The sequence below is a fragment of the Bactrocera tryoni genome, unplaced genomic scaffold (genome assembly GCF_016617805.1).
Source record: "Bactrocera tryoni isolate S06 unplaced genomic scaffold, CSIRO_BtryS06_freeze2 scaffold_120, whole genome shotgun sequence".
NCBI lineage: Eukaryota > Metazoa > Arthropoda > Insecta > Diptera > Tephritidae > Bactrocera > Bactrocera tryoni.
In genome coordinates, this window is record NW_024395835.1 from 359,874 (window position 1) to 385,464 (window position 25,591).

At 39.4% G+C, this 25,591-nt stretch overlaps 1 protein-coding gene across 1 annotated transcript; it reads left to right on the forward strand.

Moving 5' to 3' along the window:
- Nucleotides 1-12,030: 12,030 nt before the first annotated feature.
- On the forward strand, nucleotides 12,031-12,612 carry LOC120780000. The gene has a single exon (XM_040112286.1). It carries the CDS (start codon nucleotides 12,031-12,033, stop codon nucleotides 12,610-12,612), a length of 582 nt encoding a protein of 193 aa, XP_039968220.1.
- Nucleotides 12,613-25,591: the final 12,979 nt, after the last annotated feature.

A 25,591-nucleotide genomic window follows, 5' to 3' on the forward strand; every position in this document is an offset into this window, starting at 1 on the left:
CCGCATGATACTGACCACCTCTTTGCATGCCCCACAAACCCCACCCATCTAACACCCTTCTCCCTTTGGTCCGACCCGTCGAAACAGCACGTTTCTTGGGCCTACCGTTAGATGACATCGACGACAACACAAATGACATTTACCATCCCAACGGGGATTAGATTTCCGTTAAAACAACAACAACAACAACAACAACAACATGACATTGCCGGGACATACCTCCAGCCTAAGGTCGTCACTCCCATCCTCAACCATCCCAAGAACCCAGTGACCTTCGACTCTCCGCCCTAAAATACGAAAAGATATATTAATTACATAAAAAAAATTATGTTTTTATTATTATCTTTGTTGTATTTCCTCTTTTCAAATTTCTTCTTCTTAATTTGCGTAGACACCGTTTACGCGATTATAGCCGAGTTAACAACAGAGCGCCAGTCGTTTCTTCTTTTCGCTACGTGGCGCCAATTGGATATTCCAAGCGTAGCCAGGTCCTTCTCCACCTGGTCCTTCCAACGGAGTGGAGGTCTTCCTCTTCCTCTGCTTCCCCGGCGGGTACAGCGTCGAATACTTTCAAAGCTGGAGTGTTTTCGTCCATTCGGACAACATGACCTAGCCAGCGTAGCCGCTGTCTTTTAATTCGCTGAACTATGTCAATGTCATCGTATATCTCGTACAGCTCATCGTTCCATCGAATGCGATATTCGCCGTGGCCAACGCGCAAAGGACCATAAATCTTTCGCAGAACTTTTCTCTCGAAAACTCGCAACGTCGACTCATCAGTTGGTGACATCGTCCAAGCCTCTGCACCATATAGCAGGACGGGAATTATGAGTGACTTATAGAGTTAGGTTTTTGTTTGTCGAGAGATGACTTCGTTTCTCAATTGCCTACTCAGTCCGAAGTAGCACTTGTTGGCAAGAGTTATCATGCGTTGGATTTCAAGGCTGACGTTGTTGGTGGTGTTTACGCTGGTTCCAAGATAGACGAAATTATCTACAACTTCAAAGATATGACTGTCAACAGTGACGTGAGAGCCAAGTCGCGAGTGCGACGACTGTTTGTTTGATGACAGGAGATATTTCGTCTTGCCCTCGTTCACTGCCAGACCTCTTCTCTATTTAGTTCTGCAGCTGGAATAATTTTCTCCAGAAGGAGGTTGAAGAAATCGCACGATAGGGAATCACCTTGTCTGAAACCTCGTTTGGTATTGAACGGCTCGGAGAGGTCCTTCCCGATTCTGACGGAGCTCTTCGTGTTGCTCAACGTCAGTTTACACAGCCGTATTAGTTTTGCGGGGATACCAAATTCAGACATCGCGGCATAAAGGCAGCTCCTTTTCGTGCTGTCGAAAGCAGCTTTGAAATCGACGAAGAGGTGGTAGTGTGTCGATTCTCCTTTCACGGGTCTTTTTCAAGATTTGGCGCATGGTGAATATCTGGTCGGTTGTTGATTTTCCAGGTCTGAAGCCACACTGATAAGTACAATCCAATCAGTTTGTTGACGGTGGGCTTTAATCTTTCACACAATACGCTCGATAGAACCTTATATGCGATGTTGAGGAGGCTAATCCCACGGTAGTTGGCGCAGATTGTGGAGTCTCCTTTTTTATGGATTGGGCATAGCACACTTAAATTCCAATCGTTGGGCATACTCTCGTCCGACCATATTTTACAAAGAAGCTGATGCATGCTCCCTATTAGTTCTTCGCTGCCGTGTTTCAATAGCTCGGCCGGTAGTCTGTCGGCCCCTGCCGCTTTGTTGTTCTTGAGGCGTTCAATTGCTATTCGAACTTCTTCATGGTCGGGTAATGGAACGTCTGCTCCATCGTCATCGATTGGGGAATCGGGTTCTCCTTCTCCTGGTGTTGTGCGTTCACTGCCATTCAGCAGGCTGGAGAAGTGTTCCCTCCATAATTTAACTATGCTCTGCATCAGTGACTAGATCACCTTTGGGGGTTCTACAAGAGTATGCTCCGGTCTTGAAACCTTCTGTAAGCCGCCGATTTTTTCGTAGAATTTTCGAGCATTACCCCTGTCGGCCAGCTCATCAAGCTCTTCGTACTCACGCATTTCAGCCTCCTTCTTTTTCTGTCTACAAATGCGTCTCGCTTCCCTCTTCAACTCTCGGTATCTATCCCATCCCGCACGTGTTGTGGTCGATCGTAACGTTGCGAGGTAGGCAGCCTGTTTTCTCTCCGCTGTGAGACGACACTCCTCGTCATACCAGCTGTTCTTTTGCACTTTCCGAAAACCAATGGTTTCGGTTCCAGCTGTACGTAAGGAGATTGAAATGCCGTCCCACAGTTCCCTTATACCGAGTTGTTGACAAGTGCTCTCAGAGAGCAGGAGTGCAAGCCGAGTAGAGAATCGTTCGGCTGTCGGTTGTGATTGCAGCTTCTCGACGTCGAACCTTCCTTGTGTTTGTTGGCATGCGTTTTTTGCTGCACAGAGGCGGGTGTTAGGACCTCGGAGCGCACGCACATCTAAAACACTGGAGACGTGTCTTCCGTCTATCACAACTTGATCGATCGAGTTGGTAGTTTTTCGATCCGGAGACAGCCAGGTCGCTTGATGAATCTTCTTAAGGTTAGTACGCAGCTCTCAAGAAACGTAAAAACTTCATATAAAAAAACGCTTAAGAAACGGTCAAGAAACTTTCCTGCGATAAATTTACTTGTGCTAGTACGCAGCTCTCAAGAAATCTAGTACTAATTTTTGATACTTTTTTTCAGTAAAATGTGAATATGGCAAACCTGGTTTTGCGAAGAAACATCAAATCAACAATTGTTTCTTGAAGGAAATTCAAAGTAATCGTTAAATTCATCCTAAATTAGTTGAAATCATTATTATGAAGTATATTCCATTTTGAAATGTTGTATAAAACCTACCAGTCATCAACAACATTTCTTAAATCTCAATGAAAATATTTATGTTACCATACACATACACACATACATATTACGCACAAAGTTTGTTTTCTTTGTTTATTCTCTTTTGTTCTTCTAATGTAGATCATTCACAATGTGTAACCAGCTGTCAAAATTACTTGAGAAATAATGCATTTTTTTTCTTGAGAGCTGCGTACCAACCTTTATGCTGGAATCTAGTACTACAGATAACCATATTTCGGGCCCCGGCGAAGTCGATCAGCCTCAACCCATTTGGGGATGTTTCATCATGGAGGCTGAATTTATCGACCGTAGTGCCAAAGATACCTTCTTTGCCCACCCTGGCGTTCAAATCGCCAAGCACGATTTTGACATCGTGGCGGGGGCAGCTCTCATAAGTGCGCTCCAAGCACTCATAAAAGGCATCTTTGGTCACATCGTCCTTCTCTTCCGTCGGGGCGTGGGCGCAAATCAGCGATATGTTGAAGAACCTCGCTTTGATGCGGATTGTGGCTAGACGTTCATTCACCGGAGTGAATGATAGTACTCGGCGACGAAGTCTCTCCCCCACCACGAATCCCACACCAAACTTGCGCTCCTTTATATGGCCACTGTAGTAAATGCCACAAGGACCTACTCGTCTTTGTCCTTGACCCGTCCATCGCATTTCTTGGACGGCGGTGATGTCAGCCTTTATTTTCACGAGGACATCAACCAGCTAGGCAGCGGCACTTTCCCAATTAAGGGACCGGACATTCCAGGTGCATGCCCTTAAATCGTAGTCCTTATTTCGTTTGCCGTGGTCGTCATCAAAAGGGGGGTATCTCATCCGAGGCTGGTTGTTACTGTTCATTGGGGGTTGTTCACATGAGCTATGAGCGTTCTGCAGCATCCCACATCGCATCACCTCACGTCACATTGCATCACGTCACGACACAACACCTCATTACACAACAGTTCACAGCGCACACCACTACACACACACGCATCAAACACAGTACTTGACACCGCTCACTATTACAACACAACAACCACACGATCATCAACGAGACGACTCGGATTAATCTAATATTCACCACCCAAACTATCAAAAGGGATAGATCCGAACGGGATCGCTCTCTTATTCGTTCCATCCGTGAAGAAAGACGGTCGACCCGCAAGTATTCATTCCAAAATTCCGCAACCTCCGCATTTTTCGATTTGTAACTTCCCGCCAGAGTGACGTGTGTCCCGGATTTCGCCGCAGTGGCAGTGTGAAACCCATACAAAAAATCATAAAATTGTTATATTAATACAAAAAAAAAAGAATACATACAAGTGTATATCAGTTAGTGAAATAAACAAAATAAATTTTGAATACAGATTGTGCGATAGAGTGCTTTTTAGTTGGCATAAGTATACTATATCGAGTAAGTATACTAGTGTTACACGTTAACAAATGGTCCTTCGAGCCTTTCCGAAAGGCACCTAAGTACAAGAAAAAAAAAAAAAAGAAAGTGACCTGAAGTGAAGGAAAAAGATACAGAAAAGAAACAGAAATTGTGCAGTGAGTGAAAAAACAACAAAAAACCTACTAACATTAAAACGGGCGCGGTATTAATACAACAAAGTTTAACAAACATAAAACCTAAAATCAAAAGCGGGCGCGTTATAATCACAGATAAATTAACAAACATATAAATATATATATATAAAACAAAAAGAAACCTAAAATCAAAAACGGGCGCGTTATAATCACAGATAAATTAACAAACATATAAACATATGTACATAACTCGCAGGAGACAACGCTAACGAACAACAAAGGAGGAAGAAACCTAAGCAAAAGGGACAACGCTGGACATACATACATACACATTTATAAAAATTAACAGAGGAATAAACAGGGACGAAAAAGGGGATAAGTAAAAAAAATCCAAACCCCCTGGCGGAATATAATGTGAGTCCGTTCCATATATTAATTTGATATATGTATATATAAAAATATATAAATTTATTTATTTCGCACATATATGTATATGTATGTATGTTAAGTACAGTTTGGACGGTATTTCGGGACACCGTTAACTGTTCTTAACAGTTCGATATATGTATATATATATCTACAAAAAAAATAATAACTGAAAAAAAAGTACAGTACCCGCCTTTTGCTTAGCTTGTGTCGTTAGACACCCCGTTATATAATTTCCGAAAAAAACAAAAAATAAAAAATTTTCCTAAGTCAAGTATAACTTGCGATAATTCTTGCGACACCCCTTGGGCTATAAAAAAAAAAGCAACAAGCAGGATCGCTCAAACCCTAAGCAAAAGCGGAAGATACGGAACAAAAAGAAAGCCAAATATTTACATATATAATTAAAACATACATACTTATATATGTATAAGCACACTATTCTTCTAATATTGCAAATTCTTCCATTTTAATATATGTACATATTTATATGCATACATAATCGTACGTATATATGTACATATGTGAACTAACTTCATCTACATCAAGCTATAACATACAATAATATAATATTAACTACCTGCTTGGATGTTCAATTCGTGTATCGAAACACACTACCAAAAAACATTACAAAAACAATTTACAAAAGACAAGTACTCGTTGCTTGCAAATTTCCAGCGATACCCCTTGGGCTATAAAGCAACAAGCTGGATCGCTTATAACATTCAAGCAAAGGTAGGTAATAATAAAAAAAAAACCAATAAAGAAATAAAGAAATAAAAAGAGAGAAAAAAGGCGTTACATTTATGCATGTACCAATGTGTGCAGCTTCCGCGTAACATATGTATATATAATTTTTTTTATTTTTTCACATTATATTTCAATTATTCTTTCTTCATACATATTTGAACGAATTATTTAGTACATACACATTTATGTACATACATATATAATTCAAACCATATACATACTGACATAAATATATAAACATATATATATTATTTCCTACTGTTTTTTCTGCGCATTTATACATTTATGTGCGATTAGCAAATTGTTATATGTTACATTTTTATAACTTATATATATATACATATATAACAATTACATACCCAAAAGGGATACGAGCAAAACCAAACAAAAAGGAAAACGTTACGTGGCCATATAAAGCATATGCATATGCTAACATATAATAAATAAATAACATATAATAAAGATAGATCAATTTGCGTATTGTATTTTTTCTTTCGCGTTCTTAATTCGTTTGCAGATACAAATATACAAATAAGCGCGAGTGAACTAAAGATATTTTGCTACACTTTAAAAATTTTCAGTCACATTCATAAAAACAAAGAAAAAATTTTTATCGAACTTTTACGTAAAATACTTTTACAAAAAAAAAAACTTCAATCTTTTTATGCGGTAGCGAATCAAAAAATTTGACCACAAATATATTTTTTGTAAAATATATAATTTTTTACACAAAAAAAAAAAAAAAACATCTTCTGTTGATAAAATTTTAATTTATAATCTTCCGAAAATCTATTTAACTACATTGCTACAGCATTATTAATTTTGAACCAATATCTATTAGACAAAACTTTAAGCTAAAAGCTTCAACCTATATTCAAATTAATGCAATCTGACAAATCAAGAGAGGTTAAGCCAAAAACACCTCTATCACTAGAAATTCTTAAAATGGCTGATGAAGATAATCCACAAGGCACACCTGCTGAAGCTACACGCTCAAAGCAGAGTATAAAACCAAACAGATCAAAAGATCAGACATATCTAGATTCATCACAGAAAGTGACAGTTTTATAAGATATTGTACAAGATTTCAAGCTTCCCCTATTACGGACATCCCAGAATCAGTTTTGAATATAAAACTAGAAAGTGTGAACAATCTCTGGGCTCACCTTCTGGCAGCGTACGATACAGTACTAGATACTGACGACGCAGAACTGCCAGAAAACGCAAAAGCTTCGGCGATAGCCAAATGTGAAAACTGCCGCGATCAGTATGAGTTGACAAAGGGAATGATAACTGAACAAATAAGTTTAGTAAGGCCAAGTAGAGCCACTACTCCCCCTCCCAGAGTAGTTACAACACAAAAAGAAGACCTAGATAAAGGCATGTATCTAAAAGTACCAGCTTGTGATACTGAAGTTTTTAATGGATGTTATGATCAATGGCCGTCCTTCCGGGACATGTTCACTGCCGTTTATATAAACCATCCTAAACTCTCACAAGCACAAAAGTTATACCATCTAAGGTACAAATCAAAAGGGGAAGCAGGCAGTATCGTCAAGCGATTCGCTTTAAATGACAAAAATTTTAAGCTGGCTTGGGAAGCACTAGTCAAAAGATACGAAAATGGAAGGGTTATGATAGAAAACCCAATAAAAACATTATTACATCTACCAAAAATTCAAAAAGAAACCAGCCAGGAATTTCAAAATTTATACTCGACAGTGACTAATTGCATATCAGTGTTAAAAACACAAAATATCTCCACAGAATCGTGGGACCCCATCATAGTAACTATTTGTGCAGAAACACTCCCTGATGCTGCGTTACTACGATGGGAACAATCACTTGTGGAAAGGAAAAAATGCCCACATGGGAGCAAATGAAAGCATTCCTCACTGCTCAATACGAGATAGCTGAGCGAATTGACAACAAAAATATAAATCTAAAAAGTCATCAAAATGACTCAAGTAAAAACTTGTTCAAACCTCAAGCCAGCAATAATATGCAATTCAATAGACACGTTAATAAAAGTCACACTTTCGTGTCAAACCAAACTAATAAATGGCAACCATTATGTGAAATTTGTAAAGGATGTCACAACATAAGATCTTGCGAGAAATTTAAAAAACTTTCCGTTTCTGACAGAAACAATCTTGTCAGACAACATAAACTTTGCATCAACTGTCTGTCGAATGCTCATACGACAAAAGACTGTGAAAGCAAATTTAATTGTGTGTACTGTCAACGAAGACATCACTCATTGCTTCATATTACAAATTTTCAAAATATGAAGCAAAATCAATTTCATAAAACCACCGGGTTAGTCACTACAACCAAAAGTGATAATCCCGAAATCTCATATCCCGAAAAAAGGGAAGAACAACCATGATCCTCTAAAGCAGCAAAAATTCAAGCTCTTCATTCAGAGAATGAAAGCAAAATTCCTTTACCCACTGCGGTCATCGCTTTTGAACATAGAAAAGAATTATTTAAATTAAGAGCATTAATAGATCAAGGTTTTCAAAGATCCTTTATATCATCTAAAGCTCAAAATCGGCTAAAATTGCCTGCCAAAAATTCAAATTTCCAAATTTCAGGAATGGGCGGAAGAATTGTACAAAATTCAATCAAAATTTGCCCAATCACTATAGTCTCCCCAAACGCGTACATAAGAATAGATGCAAAAGCCATCGTTCTACAGCAACTCACAAATTTGCTTCCAAGCTGTGAAGTAAATAAAAAGCAATGGGAAAAATGCTCATATCTCAAATTAGCAGATCCCAACTGTCATACCCCATCACAAATCGATTTGTTATTAGGTAGTGACTTAATACCTCAAATAATTCTTGAAGGTATAGGAAAAATATCCAATAAATATTTAGCCCAAAATACAATCTTTGGGTGGATATTAAGTGGCCAAGTCACAGAAAAAATTAATTCTTTTACAACTGAAGTTGAAAATATTTCAAACGAATATTTAAATAATGAACTCAAAAAATTCTGGGAAGTAGAAGAATTACCTCAGACTACTCAACTTTCAGAAGAAGAGCAGGCATGCGAAGCCTATTACAAGTCCACAACAACAAGAAATGAACATGGTCATTATGTTGTGCGACTACCATTCAAACCAACTTTTCCTGAAACCTAGCTCTAGGCCACTCTAGAATATCAGCAGTCCAGCAATTTCTAAGCCTGGAAAAAAGCCTGATAAAGAAAAGTGAGCTTAAATCGGCATATGATAATGTGATGGACGAATATCTTGACCTCAATCATATGGAAGAAGCTGTACCATATGAAAAAGTATCTAAAGGTAGATATTTATCTTTTTATCATCATGGGGTAATAAGACCTGATAAAATTACAACAAAGGTACGAGTGGTGTTCAATGCCTCAAAGTGTACGAGCTCAGGCAAATCACTCAATGATGCATTCTACACAGGACCAACATTACAACCTGATCTCATGTTGCTAATACTAAATTGGCGCATGTTTAAATACGTTTTTAACGGGGATGTTGAGAAAATGTATAGGCAAGTTCTGGTGCATGAAGATGACCAAGATTTCCAACGCATAGTCTTCCGCAAATCAAGTAATAGTCCAATCAGCGACTATAAACTTAAAACCGTCACCTTTGGCATCAATTGTGCACCCTATTTGGCGATCAGGACACTACATGAAGTGGCAAAAACCAATGCAAAAAATTTGCCTTTAGCATCTTCTGTGTTGCAAACACATACATACGTGGACGACATACTATCAGGTAGCCACAGTATCGCATTAGCACGCGAATCACTATCGCAAGTGATCAAAGCATTAAATTCAGGAGGCTTCCCTCTAAAGAAAATTACTTCAAATCACCCTGAAATAATAAAAGCATTAAAAAAGACTTATTAGATACAGATTTCCTTAAATTTGAAAAGGCCAGTACAACCAAAACTCTGGGAATTCAATGGAATGTGATAACAGATAAATTCTCATATACAATTGAGTCAATATCTGCTATGTCCGCCGTTACAAAACGTCAAATACTTTCCTCGGTGGAAAAACTTTTCGACCCCGCAGGATGGCTTTCGCCAATAATGATTCAAGCTTAGATCCTCATTCAAGAATTGTGGCAAGATGGCACTGAATGGGATGAAATCTTTACGTTTAGCGAAATGGGTTCAATTTGCTAACAATTTACATACTATATTTAAAATTCGAATCCCTCGATAGGTAAATTTCACTCCTAACATTAACGCAGAATTACACGGTTTCTGTGATGCCTCTGAAAAGGCGTATTGCGCAACAGTTTACGTACGCACTCAGTACGATAATAAAATATCTTCACACCTCCTGGTAGCCAAAGCCAAAGTTGCACCTTTGAAGACACTCAGTTTGCCACGGCTTGAACTGAATGGTGCTCTTCTGTTAGCAAAATTAATTTCAATTATCCAAACCCATCTCAAATTAAACGATTATAATATGTATCTTTGATCAGATTCAGAGATAGTTTTAGCATGGTTGGAAAAACCACCCTATACTTGGAAGACATATGTATCTAACCGAATATCCCAAATTTTAGACTTAGTTGGCCCAGCAAAATGGCAACATGTTGCAAGTGCAGATAACCCAGCGGATCTTGGGACAAGAGGTTGCAAGCCACTGCACCTCACCAGCACTACACTCTGGTGGAATGGTCCAACATGGCTAACAGAATCACAGGAATTCTGGCCAAAGTCTCCCGCTCGTATTATAATACCGCCAGAAAGTCGGAAAATTGAAAATTTTTATATCACTCCAGAGGAGTGATTCCACCGATTTTCGTCATTTGCTAGAGCACTAAGAGCAGTCGCTTACATGCACAAATTCATTCAAAGACTTAAACTAAAAATGAAAGGAGCACCAAATGATCCTTGAGTACAACTAACGCATTCCGACTTGCAACATGCCAAGGTCAGTCTAATATTATATACACAAACTCGCTATTTCAGCAACGAGAAATCAAAGTTGCTCGAAAAGCGACCTCTCGAAAAGGGAAGGTCACTTTTCGTCTTAAATCCATTCTTGGATTCTAAGAGATTAATAAGGGCAAATGGAAGATTGGCGAACTCCAGCCTTAGTTGTAGCGAACGACATCCCATCATTATTCCAGAGAAATCCCGTTTTACTTATCTATTTCTAGCATATCTGCACCATCTTACACTGCATGGTGAGCATCGCTTAATGCAACAAATGGTCCGTCAAGAATTTTATATACCGCGATTAAAGCCACAAATCAAAAGGACGATTTTCATGTGTAAACCATGTACCATGTACAAACACAAAATGCGTGCGCAGAGCATGGCGGCTTTACCACCTGAACGCTGCAACTATGCTCTACCCTTTACCATCACTGGGGTTGATTTTGCTGGACCTTTCCAGATAAAGGCCTCCATGTTAAGGTCTTCTTCATTTAGAAAAGGGTATGTGGCTGTCTTTGTATGTTTTACGACAAAGGCAGTGCACCTCGAGCTTTGTTCAGATCAGACTACTGCGGCTTTTCTTGCAGCATTTGCACGCTTTGTCGGACGACGAGGATTTCCATCAAAAATAATGAGCGATAATGGGAAAAACTTTGTCGGAGCCCAAAGAGCAACAGAGAAGGAGTTTATAAACATCATAAAAGAAGTCTCCCCTGAAATTGTTAATAAATATGCACCCCAAGGGATCGATTGGCAGTTTATACCTCCATGTTCTCCACACATGGGCGGACTTTGGGAATCAGCAGTAAAAAGCTTTAAGTCCCATTTAAAGAAAACGGCTGGTAATCATAAATTCGATTATGAGGAGTTTATCGAAGCCGTATTAAATTCAAGACCCATATCACCCCTCTCGCAAGATCCCTCCGATTTCACAGCTCTGACACCAGGTCATTTCCTCAGAGGAGCTCCTCTTCTCGTCATACCTGAGACAGAAGGAGACTCACTTACTTTAATAAATCGATGGGAAAGAATCAGGATTCTCCATCACGAATTCAGCCACAGATGGAAGGAAGACTATTTCAAGGAGATAAGAGATATCGATGGAAAACGGCCCAGAAGGAAGCCAATGCAGGAGAATGCGTCATCATACAGGACGAATGCCTTCCTCCAACAGAATGGTGACCAGGCCGCATTGAAAAGGTTCATCGAACCGGCATATTAACTCGACCAGTCACCAAACTGTGTTTTCTTCCAAACGGCGAAGAACAACTTCAACCAAAACCGCAAAATAACTCGCAAAATTAATCGATAAATAATAAAACAATTCCGTTAATTCGAAAATAACCCGCTTTATAATCCGGACATCAAAATAAATTCAAACAAGCGCGTTGAAGATCAACTTATTATACATATACATATGTATAGATATGTAGCTACAACAACTACATCATAACATTATAAATAAAATCAATTTAATGCAATCTTATATTCCCATAGAAATGGATGTAGAGGAGACCCAAACCACCTCCAACACCGTAAGGTCCGAAATCGCTGCTCCCAAAGCGTTGGCTGCACCCGTTGCCGCTCCAAGGACCAATGTTATGCGCCCCCCGCCATCCGCCGCAGCAGTCAGAGAAATAAGAGAAGAGCAGCTAGTGGAGCCACAGGGGCCTCCATGTTGCAGCCTGTGCCATCGCCCACACGCCCTGAAACGATGCACCATCTTCCAAAGTATGAAGCCCGCTCAACGACAGCAGGTTGCACGGGCCCACGGGCATTACATGACCTGCCTGGCAGATGACCACGCCACCATAGAGTGCTGGGCTGACGGTGCCTGTCAATATTGCCACAGGCCGCACCACACTCTGTTCCATCGATTTCCCACACGAGCCAATCACATCAACTCCCGTACCAGACCACGCAGCGATCCTATCCGGCGACGACGACGTACCCAACCAACCACAACACGTACACAGCCATCTCCGCCACGCCACGCTCATCGCCAGCAACAACGGCGCTCAACAGGGTTGAGCGCTGTACTCAGTACACTACAACAGCTGCAATGGCTCCTAGCCGATTAATTCGCCTAGGGGGCCGGGATGTTCACATGAGCTATGAGCGTTCTGCAGCATCCCACATCGCATCACCTCACGTCACATCGCATCACGTCACGACACAACACCTCATTACACAACAGTTCACAGCACACACCACTACACACACACACGCATCAAACACAGTACCTGACACCGCTCACTATTACAACACAACAACCACACGATCATCAACGAGACGACTCGGATTAATCTAATATTCACCACCCAAACTATCAAAAGGGATAGATCCGAACGGGATCGCTCTCTTATTCGTTTCATCCGTGAAGAAAGACGGTCGACCCGCAAGTATTCATTCCAAAATTCCGCAACCTCCGCATTTTTCGATTTGTGACTTCCCGCCAGAGTGACGTGTGTCCCGGATTTCGCCGCAGTGGCAGTGTGAAAACCCATACAAAAAATCATAAAATTGTTATATTAATACAAAAAAAAGAAGAATACATACAAGTGTATATTCAGTTAGTGAAATAAACGAAATAAATTTTGAATACAGATTGTGCGATAGAAAGTGCTTTTTAGTTGGCATAAGTATACTCTATCGAGTAAGTATACTAGTGTTACACGTTAACAGGTGTGTTTTTTTACGTGGCGGGTCCCAAACCCAGCGCACAACCCTATGTAGGGGATATTTCGCCTTCTCACTTTAGCTCGCTTTCAAACGGACGTTCTTAGGCTACCCAGAGGATACTTGGTCAAGGACCGGAAGTAGAGAGCTTCTTGAGTTATATGTAAAAGAATCGTTTCTGGCCATTCCCAAGTGAATGGCGATCAGAGAACTTTCCTCACTTGCGTGACACATGACTCCATCCTCCCTTTTCAAATTTGCTTTCATCTATTTGAACAGTTTTACCAGGGCCGCCAATTTTACCTACCGCTACCTGATGATCAACCTGGTATAATACTACGGCTTCGCGGCAGTAATTATACCAGTCACATATAGTAGCGCTAGATAAATCTGGTTCCCTGATAAAAACTGTTCTTCCTCACTTCCGCAAGCGACCAATGAGATGCATACGCATACATTAGATAAAATACTTGAGGAAGTGGTATTTTCGCGTTATCGAACAAGGTATCGCTCGACCTTGCCAACCGACAACCACCTTTCCGGCATCGGAACACCCCAACAGTGCTACTTTGATTTAATGACAGCGTCATTGGCACTTTATGCGTACGACACATTTCAGATTTTAAAATCAATTCTTGGTCTTCCGCAAAGGAAATACGTTTTTCGTAAAATGTCTTCGGCATTGTCATTTTTGTTCGTATCCCATAATTGATCATAGCGAAAAGTGTGCGAACTTCATTTGCATTTGAAGTAGCTATTAGTGATTATCATGTTCCAGCAATTGTAATTGCTGGCATGCTTCTCAAGAAGTTTCACACACCGTATCATTCACAGTACGCAATGACTCAAATGAAGTTGAACCGCGTACATTAATAAATAGCAACCGAAGGTAGAAACAATCGTCGTTTTTCGGGTGGATTGTATAAATTTGTCCTAATGCATTAGTTGAGAACACACCTGGATGTCCATCTACTGGTTGGCCTTGCTTTCTGCGTAACTATTTCTCGACGATGCATTCCATGTATAATATCAAGGCATTTCTGAATAGAGCAATGTTCTCGCAAACGGATCACTGACGAAAGTTGTGAAATAACTCGTCAATGTTAATTTTGTTGCTGGCGGTGTTTCCACTGGTACTGTATTCCCTGGTTTGAAGTACACTCTTTGGCCATTCTCCAAATTAACTGCGAGATGCACAACAGTCGGAAAACGTTCATGAATTTCCAAAGTAAGTCTCCTAAAAAGCGCTTTATTGCAGTTCACGTATCGACCATATCGTTCAAAACCAATAACCGCCATGTTGCTTCCTTTGGTGAAGTACTTACAAACGTATTTTATCGATTTCACGAAACTGCAATACTCAACATTGACATGAGTTTTGAATACGAGTTAGACAACAGTGGCGAATATGATACGATCCATGTGTTGTCAACTTCGATGTGTTGTTAACTTCGATATTCACTCCTCTAAATTGAATCCTAAATATTCTGGCATTGTAAGGGACGCCGATAGAGTGGATATCCATCATTTCCAGTTTGTGTTTCCGAACGAAAAGCATGTGGATAGTGTTTCGTGCATTTATTGTCAGACATACAAACCGAAGTGGGACTGTAGTGTCCGCAAGGTCCATGAACCATTTTGTTTTTCGCCACTCCTTATATTACTGGGTATTTCTCTGGATCAGGAATTTCCGCAGAAATGATTTCATCAATTTGATCTGGTGTAACCACCATCCAAAGAAAAATCTCTTTTTTGTCACTCAACAGAGTACATCTAGCATCTAACAGCACAACATATACGTTGCTTCAAGATAAAGTTCATCAAACATCGTAGCTGTTGTTTGAAAAGTCGTGCTGTGACATCGTGACGATCGCTTGCTGATTGACCGCGATCCATAATTCCACACGTATATCACCGCAATTTGGGAGTACTTCTTGCCTTGCCTTGGGCTGCCATACGTTGATAGCAAAAAGAACGCGGACCGATATTAGGGCGACCTCTTCGTGGCTTCGTAACAAATTTCAATCTGCAATTGATCTTTTTGTGTGAAACATACGTAAAGTTTTCACTAAATAATTTTCAATAATTTTTCTTTTGAATAACTGGAGTAAAAAAGCAAGCGACCGAAATTGAACGATTCAAATAATTTACAAATCAAAATATTGAAAAACAAAACAAACAAAAATTGAAAAAAAATGTGTATGGAAAAAAGTTACTTTTTTGGAATTATTAATTTTCCGACTTTTTCTCATGAAGAGTATAATGCATTTTCATTTCTAAACCTTACGCGATCCACAACGAACAACCTCTGAAAATTTCATCAAGATTGGTGCAGCCGTTCTCTTAGCGTTACTAACAAACAAACATTCATTCGTTTGTATGGGAAAACGGGGGTTTTCCGGCAATTATTCCGTAAAAACCATCCTTGAACCTCAACGAACATTTTAAAAAAGGAATTGACAAAATTGGTCCAGGCGTTGTTTAGTTATGCGCTAGCAACACATTTTGCGATTCATTTTTATATATAAGATATATTATAAATTTTATATACTTTAAATTTGTGTCCTGGATACAGGCATAAACGCGGAATTCAAATGAAATGAATATGAAAATTATTAATTAAATGTAGTTTAAAAAGGGGAAATGCGGAATTGATAAATGTGAAGATAATGACAATACGGACAACAAAAAGAATGGTACCTTGTTTAGTTGTAACAATATCCGTTATAAAAATGTAGTTTAAAGAGGGTAATATACCCTATTTAACAAAACTTTTAGATTTCCTTTGTGCATTGGAAGTCTTCGCGCTGGCCGAACCCACACCAGGGTAAACATTAGTCCATTCGCGTCCTACTTCTTTCTGCATTGGCGGCCTTCGGCCACGCTTCAAAAAAAACCCTGGTCGATCCAACACCGGGGTGTGTCAGGTTTTTTTTAAGTAAACTCCTTTTAGGCGTCGGCGGCCTGCCCGATCAAAAATCATGATATATCAAGAAAAGAGGCAATGATTTATGTATTTGGGTTTAATCCTATATTTTATTCATTTTTATTCGTTTGATAACTGTGTAATTATGGCAACACTTATTATCTGTCAGCACGGAATGTTTTTGTTACTGTGCATGTAATGAAATTTGTGTAAAGTATAAAATGCTTATTTTGAGCAAATAACTAAATAAATATTGAAAAATAAATATGTAGAAACAATGAAGTGAAGTGTAAGTGCATAAAAAATGCATAATATAAAATAAATAATTACTAGAAATCGAGAAATTGCAAGATAAAATTTGCAAAATTTTCAACTTTAAATGCCAATATCTCGAAAACTATAATTATATATATATTCAACTCTATCCAACCATACCACTTTTAACCCCGAAATTGTGGGATGGTATACTGAAGGCGACCCTGCTCTTCTAATGTGGATCATTCACAATGCGTAACCAGCTGTCAAAATTACTTAAGGAAATAATGCATTTTTCTTGAGCAATTACTTCAAAGCTGGATACGGACCTCTAGTATGCAGCTCTAAAGATATCTAGTACTAGTTTTAAATACATTTTTTCAATAAAGCTCTCAAGAAATGTAAAAACTTCATATAAGAAAACGCTTAAGAAATGGTCAAGAAAATTTCCTGGGGTGAAGAAAATTTCCTGCGGTTAATTTTCGTGTGCTAGTATGCAGCTCTTAAGAAATCTAGTACAAATTTTTAATACATTTTTTCAATAAAATTCGAATATGGGCAAGCCTGGTTTTTCGAAGAAACATGAAATCAACAATTGTTTCTTGAAGGAAATTCAAAGTAATCGTTAAATTCATCCTAAATTAGTTAAAATCATTATTATGAAGAAATTTTTTTTCTTGAGCATTTACTTGAGAGCTGGAAACACACCTATAAAGCGAGAATGGTTTAAAAAAAATTATATATTAGAGAAAAACGTTATTATCCCTCATCGAGACCTTCGGGTCTGGCCAGGCATATTTTGTTTTTAAATGTTATTTAAATATATTTAGAGTGTAGCAAACGACTTGCGCTTCCAGGTAGCTTCCTAGAATTTTATTGTCTATAGAATTCAAAGATATCGTATCGAAAACGACGAAAAAAGGATATTATAATATTACACCTTAGTGCACCAATGGTGCTTGGCTAGACCCCATATATTTTGTATGAAAATATATGAACTTTGGTATGTTTCTATCACTTCGCACGGTAGATTTATCTGCTTTCATGTTCATTACATGTCCAAATTGGTTTGTATGTTTATCTAGATAGATAGATAAATTAATGAGGATTGCACCGCGACCTAGGGTCTATTGTGCCCTCTCCTGACTCACAGAGTCTCAGCTAGCCCCAGCAAATTGATGAACTCCAATATACTGGTAGGTGCTATTGAGGCGATGTGATCCCTATTTAGAAACATGGATCCTAGGGCCTTGGTCCTGCGCCTACAGATTGCCGTGCAATCCATTAGCAGGTGTTCTGGAGTTTCGGGTTCCAAATCGCAGAACCGGCAATTTGCACAAGAAGCTAGGCCCATGTTGAATAAGTGCTTCTTGCGTTTGCAATGGCCGGTGTAGAAGGCGATCAGTAGCCTGATTTTTATTTCTTGGGAGATTGATTATGCATTTAAACCTTTTGAGGTTATAACTCTTCATCAGCAACTCTTGCGTGCCGCAAGCCTGAAAGGTGTTGCCAATGTATCTCCCTACCCACTGCTACATCATTGCGGACCTGCTCCTTTATGGTGTGGGACCCACCGCTATGAAAGGTTCCGGTCCTACCATGCTGGTGGATGCTGCAGAGCGGGCAAGCTCATCGGCCAGTTCATTACCGGCGATGCCTCTGTGGCCTGGCACCCAAATAAGGTGCACCTGGTTGCATTCTGCAAGACTGTTGAGCCGGTCTATACACTCCTGCACCAATAGCGATTTTATCTCGTAAGACGAGATCGCCTTTGAGTGCCGCTTGGCTGTCGCTAAGTATAGCTATACGTTCGTTGCGATAGCCGCGTTGGAGGTTCAACTCTACGCACCGACTTATAGCAAATACCTCCGCTTGGAATATGCTCGGAAACTTACCCATAGGTATGGAGAGTTTTGTGCGTGGTCCTGCGACCCCTGCGCCAATCCTCCGACGTTTTCGAGCCGTCGGTGTACCACCTGATCGAGCTATCCCTGAGTAGCAGCTCGAATGCGAGAGTCGCTCCATTCGGCCTTGCTGCCGAGGGTGATCTTAAACTTCTTAGTGAAGTTCAGCTTTTTTGTTAATGCCGTCCCTTGGAAGAGGAGCCAGTGGTATAATGCCACTTAGCTCTTCCATGCGTTGGGACGAGATTATTTGATCTATGCCAGTCCCCTCTGCTGTCATTTGAAGCAGAGTGTACTTGGCGACTTGACCAATTAGTAGGTGTAGCGGGGTGAGCTCCAGCAGGGCCTCTGCAGCTGTCGGGCAGGTGCGCATAGCTCCTGTCATACAGACGCACGCAAGCCTTTGCAGTTTCGATAGTTTGAGTGCTACCGTCGTCTGCTCTGCTTTCGGTGCCCAGCCACCACCGCCCCGTAGGTGACAATTGGTCGCACTATCATGGTGTACAACCATCTGATGATCCTTGGTTTGCACCCCAGGATCTACCAGCCAGCCGGTTGCACACCATCAATGCCTTAGTAGCTTTGACCATGGTCAGGTCAATGTGCTGCTTCCATCTTAACGTGGAATCCAGCGTGAGACCAAGATATTTGACCATGTTTGTCATCTCTATCTCCCTGCCTCCGAGTGTTAAGTTTCTCAGGCCAGGCAGAGACCTGCGCCTCGTAAATGGGACGATGGTCGTTTTCAGGGGGTTGATGTTTAGTCCAACACTGTTGCACCAACCCTCATGGCTAGACCTAGTCCCCTTTGATAACGATATCGCAGAGAGTACTCACAAATTTGCCTCTAGTTATGATAACAATGTCGTCCGCATATCCTTGACAGCGGATTCCATTGTTTGTTAGCAGCACCAGTAGTTCGTCCACGACTAGGCTCCACAACAGGGGGGATAGAACTCCTCCCTGTGGGCAGCCCTTAGTAGTACCGAGACGGATAGTGGTGCCTCCCGATGTGGTTTCAGCTATTCTGGTGCGCAGTACAGCTTCTATCCACCTGCGCACTGTAGGTGCCACATTCCTTTTCTCCAGTGCCCTTGCCACGCTCCCGTGGGACGCATTGTCAAAGGCACCTTCGATGTCTAGGAAGGCGCATAGCGTCACCTCCCCCGTATCCAGCGAGCTCTGTATCTCCGAGGTTAGCTGGTACAGGGCGGTATTCGTCGACCTGCCCGCTTTGTACGCGTGCTGATTTGCATGCAGGGGTGTAGTTTCAAGTGCCTTCGATTTTATTTCCTGGTCTGGGATCTTTTCCATACTTTTCAGTAAGAAGGAGGTTAGACTAATCGGTCTAAAGGATTTAGCCAGCGAATAGTCTTTCCTTCCCACTTTCGGTATAAAGATCACTTTTGCTGTCCTCCAGGGTTCAGGGATATACGCCAGCGCCAGACTATCTCTCATCAGCTGTACAAGGTGTGGCAGTAGGATCTGCTCACCTTGTTGCAGAAGCGCCGGAAAGATGCCGTCCGCACCCGGAGACTTGAATTTGGCGAACGAGGCCGTGGCCCACCTGACTGAGTCCGCAGTAAACAGATTTCTTGCGAGCACCCAGTCCAGGCGAGATGGCTTGTGCTCTGTGACAGGTAGGCACAGGTCCACCTCAACCGTCTCCGGAAAATGCGCACGTAGGAGTACCGTAGCCCTGTGCCCTATGTTTATCTAGGTCAAATACTTTAGCCGCTAGAGCGTTTTAAAGGTTCAAAATGTTACATTTTTTGTGAACGCTATTGCCACGCCCCTGGGGAGGTTGAGGGCTTTCCTGAAAGCCCCAGGGCTGAACTAACTCGCAAAATGGTTTTAATCTCCCCCGGCCCCATACCCCCCAACTGTAGTGAAACAAAAGGGGGGACATGGTGAAAACCCATTTTCGCCTATTGCCACGCCTAGGTCAAATACTTTAGCCGCTAGAGCGTTTTAAAAGGTTAAGAAAAAATTTAATTTTTTTCAAAATGTTACATTTTTTGTGAACGCTATTGCCACGCCAAGCGTGAACAAGGCAGTCAATTTGATTTCAACCAAATCGAGAGGTAAGAAATTTCAAAAATGTATCTATATTGTACATATATGAGCGTAAACACAACACGTATTTCCATACAAATGTATGTAATGTTCGACTAAGTGTATCAGACCGTTGGTCTCGACTAGGGTTATACAATACCTAATAAATACCGGTTTCATATTACCAATGGAAACTACAATATTTTTAGCTGTCTTACTATTTCCAAAGTCTGAATATAATATACATATTCCCAGAAACTCTTTTGTTAGATTTTTCTACTCCGATGATGTTTTTTGAAGCGCAGCCGAAGGCCACCCGCGCAAAAAGCAGCTCGACACAAAAGAACAATGAACACCCCGCAGTTGGACCGAGCAGAGTTATTTTTTTAATCGCGTAAAACTTAGAATAGCATCCCCGGATTTCGGGGATAAAATGGGTTTCAGTGGATGGGTATCGCGCCGCGCATCAAAAAAAATAACCATGGCAATCCTTTTCTTGGGGAATGTTTACTTTAGTATCCCATTTTGAAAAGGTTTTGCGCAAAGGGGGAGGGGGCTGGGGGCTTGCTCATTTGAAAGGTAATGAATAAAGCTTTTGAATAATAGCACCCTTCCCCCCCTAGGACTACGGGGGGCTCTAGGGCAGCCTCCTGAAAATGGTGTAAAATCGTAGTTTTTCCATACTATTTTCACTAATTATTATAAAATGTTTGTATTTTTACGCATAGAGTGACTCTATGTTTAGTATTTTCATTATTTCAATGAATTAAAATGGAAATCCACTTTATTTAAATAATAAAAACACTGAAAATTAAAAATTGTATATGTATCGGTAATACCAAGATAACCCAACCAGCCATTTACACAAGACCCTGAAAAGTGGGCAATATATTACGTCCATATAACGAAATAGTATAATATATTACATTGGAACAAGCGCCGCAGGCGAAAATTTGGAATAAAAAATCACGGGTAAAAATGTGCTTATTTTGCTTACTTATATCCAAAAAACAAATTAACATTTAACAATAAGTTTACATTTAAACCAAAGTTTAATTCATTGGCTATCCGTGCTATATAAATTTAAAAAAATCCGTGCACGCATTTAAGAGGAATAAGCAGTGAAAATGAGATACTAAAATAAACCCAACCCCTTTTCTTATTGTACAAATGCAGAAAATTGTAGCTAAAATAAAATAATTAAAAAAAAAAGCTTTATTTACAACAAATATTAAAAAAATTATATAAATTTAAACGTTATAGTGAAGTACTAGTAAGTGAAAAGTGCATAATATAAGTTAAAAAGTTACTCACAATATACAAATTATCAATGTAAAAGTTGTCAATTTTTCAACTTTAAATGCAAATATCTTTAAAACTATAAGTCAGTGGGGCACGATTCGGATTACTTTGTCGGAGGGGTAAAAAACCGAATTTCCGTATAAATGGGGTATGTACGGATAGGGGAGCTTCTCCAGAGAAGGAATATCAAAAAATAATGTAAAAATCTATATAAATAAAAATGAATACCAAAAATGTATGTACGCGCATAACTCAATAACGCCTGGACCAATTTTGCTAATTCTTTTTCTTAAATATTCGTTGAAGTTCAAAGATGGTTTTTAAGGCGCGAAAAATTCGAATAATTTCCGGAAAACCTCTAAAAACAGCCCTTTTCTTTTCCTCCATACAAACGTTACATACATACATACATATGTACATATATAAAAATGAATGTTTGTTAGTAACACTAAGAGAACGGTTGAACCAATCTTGATGAAATTTTTAAAGGTTATTTGTTGTGGATCGGGAAAGGTTTAGAAACAAAATACCTTATACTTTTCATGAGGAGAAGTCGGAAAATTGGACAATTCTAAAAAGTAACATTTTCCATACACATTTTTTTCAATTTTTGTTTGTTTTGTTTTTCAATTTTTGATTTGTAAATTATTTGAATTGTTCAATTGCGGTCGCTTGCTTTTTTATTCCGGCTATCCAAAGGAAAAATTATTCAGTGAAAACTTTATGTGTGTTTCACACAATATGATCAATTGCATATTGAAATTTGTTACGAGCCACGAAGAGGTCGCGCTAATATTGGTCGGCGTTCTTTTTGCCATCAACGTATGTCAGCCCAAGAAAATGCAAGAAGTACTCCCAGAATGCGATGACATACGTGCGGAATTAGGGATCGCGGTCAATCAGCTAGCGATCGTAACGATATCACAGCACGACTTATCAAACAATAGCTGCGATGTTTCATGGTCTTTATCTTGAAGCAACCTATGGTATATATGGTGCTGCTAGATGCTGAATGTATTCTGTTGAGTGGCAAAAAAGAGATTTGCTGCACACACACATTCTTCTTTGAATGCGGATGGTGATTACACCACATCAAATTGATGAAATCATTACAGCGGAATTTCCTGATTCAGAGATAGATCCAGAATTATACGAAGTGGTGGAAACCAATATGGTTCATAGACCTTGCGAACCTTACAATCCCACTTTGGTTTGTATGTTTGACAATAAATGCACAAAACACTACTCATGTGCTTTTCTTTCGGAAACGGAAATGGGAAATAATGGATATTCACTGTATCGGCGTCGCTCACCAGACGACAATGGCAGAACATTTAGCATTTAGAGGCGTGAATATCGACGTTAACAACACATCGAAGTTGACAACACATGGATCGTACCATATTCGTCACTTTTGTCTAATTCACATTCAAAACTCATGTCAATGTTGAATATTGCAGATTGGTGAAATCGATCAAATACGTTTGCAAGTACGTCTCCAAAGAAAGCAACATAGCGGTTATTGGCCTTGAACGATATGAGATCAGCAGTATCGAATGGGTGTGAACTGCAATAAAGCGCTTTGTAGGATATTTACTTTTGCAATTCATGAAAGTTTGTAGACTGTTGTGCAGGACAATGCGATAGTTACTTCGCATGCCACTGAAGTTCGCATACTTTTCACGAAGATCATTTCGACATATCAGCCTTCAAATTCGCGGTAATTATGGGATACGAAAAAATGACATTGCCGACGACATTTTACATTGTACGGATATTCGCTTAGAATTGGAAATGGGCAAATTTCGGTTGATACTTCCAGTGGTTTGATATCAATTTCACCTCCCTTTTGTCAATTCACTTCAACGGAAGATGAATTCATCACGAATGTTTATCCGAGCATTGGTCAAAGTATCGTAACTGCAATTGCTTGAGTGCATCTTTTGCGTCTAAAAGTTGGATCTGTCATTATTGTTTCACAATCTTCATGCGCCGAAACTGTGTAATGGAACCCGACTGATTATGACGTAGTTATCGAATACAACGGACAGCTATTTCAGTTCAAATGTATTCAATTACCAGGGAAAATTGCCTTTGCGTTGACAATCAACAGGACACAAGGAAATCGGGAAATGCTATGTTTTTCAAACGGCCAGATATATGTATGTGGCGTGTTGACGAGTTGGAAACCCATCTTCTCTGTATATTTACGCACCAGAACAGAAATCAAAAAATTATGTTTATTAAGTTGCGCTACGTTAAAAAAATTTAGAAAAATAGAAAATAAATCATTTTCGACACAATACAATTTCAACTTTTTTTCATTTCAAAACACATAATTTCACACAGGACAACGGCTGCGGGGTCAGATAGTTACTAATATTTTTTAAAATATTCACGATTAAAAGTTCAAAAATTTGCACTAAGAAAACATGTTATTTCTCTGTTTCACAAAATTTTTTCACATTTTTTACTTTGTATATTTAAATACACACTCTAAGCTTTGAAATAAGCTTACATTCACTTTTATTTTGCTATATTTTACCTAAATTTATTAATTTAAAAATCCCTTAGCACACTCATCGTTGAAAACAGGAATAATGGGATGCCCAACTTATTCCAGTGTGAGAGCGCCTCAAAATAAGCGTTTTTTATAACATTTTCCATTGTGGCCACATCGAACAAAATAAGAATTTTTGGGCATTTAAATTAAAACGCCCAACGTTTATTACGATTGCAAATTATTATATATTGGACTTTTAATATATGGCGAAACCACTTAAATCCTTTTATGATTTTATGATATATTAAAACAACTGACTTTCGATCTTTCAACACTTAGTGAGGTGAATTAAACCTGTTAGTTGTCAATTAATGAATGTTTTTAATCATTTGCAATAGAAAATGAATTCTATTCTGCATCAATTTACAAAACGTTTCATGAAATATGTTTAAATTTCGCATTTTCTTTGATTTTTACTGTTTTAAATTTTTATTAACGATCTTGAACGGCGGCAACAAATTTCTCCGTTCACATATATTTTTGGTATAATTTCAATCTGGCCGTTCCAGTCATTCCAATTGCAAAATGTCAAAACCTACCTAATCCAGTCAACTGTCAAAGTGTAAACACAATGGCTACGACAGACTGCAGCGGCACGACAGTGAACTGAAAACGTCGTTGTTCATCTTACTACATGTACATTTTGAGAAGCAACAACAACACAATGGCCGGCATGTACACAAATCAACGCAGTTGTCCATTTTGCATGTACACAATTTCGTTGTGGCCATACTAATACCTTTCACTTCAATGAAATTTTAATATTTTGTTCAAAGTGAAATTTTTTATGCAAAAAATAAGTAAATAGGTAAATATTTTGCTTTAAATTATCACTTGTTATTACAAATGATATAATAGAGCTATAATATAGCTATTTTGTGCTTTTATTTGTAAAATAACATCAAGCTTGTTAGAGCTGTGAATAATTTTACATTTTACATATTAGTGGCATCACCACTCTACCTCCTCTTTCTATCTTCCATTCTACTGTCAACTCTACTGTCGTCCTACTGTCGTTGGCAAAAATAGGAGCAAATTGAAGTTAGCGAGAACGACAACTGTCGGCCTGCAGTCGTGTAGTCGTGCAGCTGTCAAAATAACACTGCCCATAAGAACGTGTGTATTTTAATATTTGACAGATGTAGTTTGCAGTCTGTCGTAGCCATTGTGTTTACACTTTCAAAGTTCGGTAGGTGAGCGGCTCTCACATTTCCAGTGACAGGAGAGTTGGGCATCCCATTATTCCTGGTTGTAAAGGTTAGATTGTTTACAATTATGAGGAAAACGAGCCTTGCCACATCTTAAACAGTAAATATGTAGGATTTTTAATAATTTTTCTTTGTTTGTTTTATCGCGTGATTCTTTTTTCTATATGT

What these genes read in the sequence shown, in the direction of transcription:
- LOC120780000 (XM_040112286.1), top strand. Translation starts at nt 12,031, where the DNA reads ATGGATGTAGAGGAGACCCAAACCACCTCCAACACCGTAAGGTCCGAA.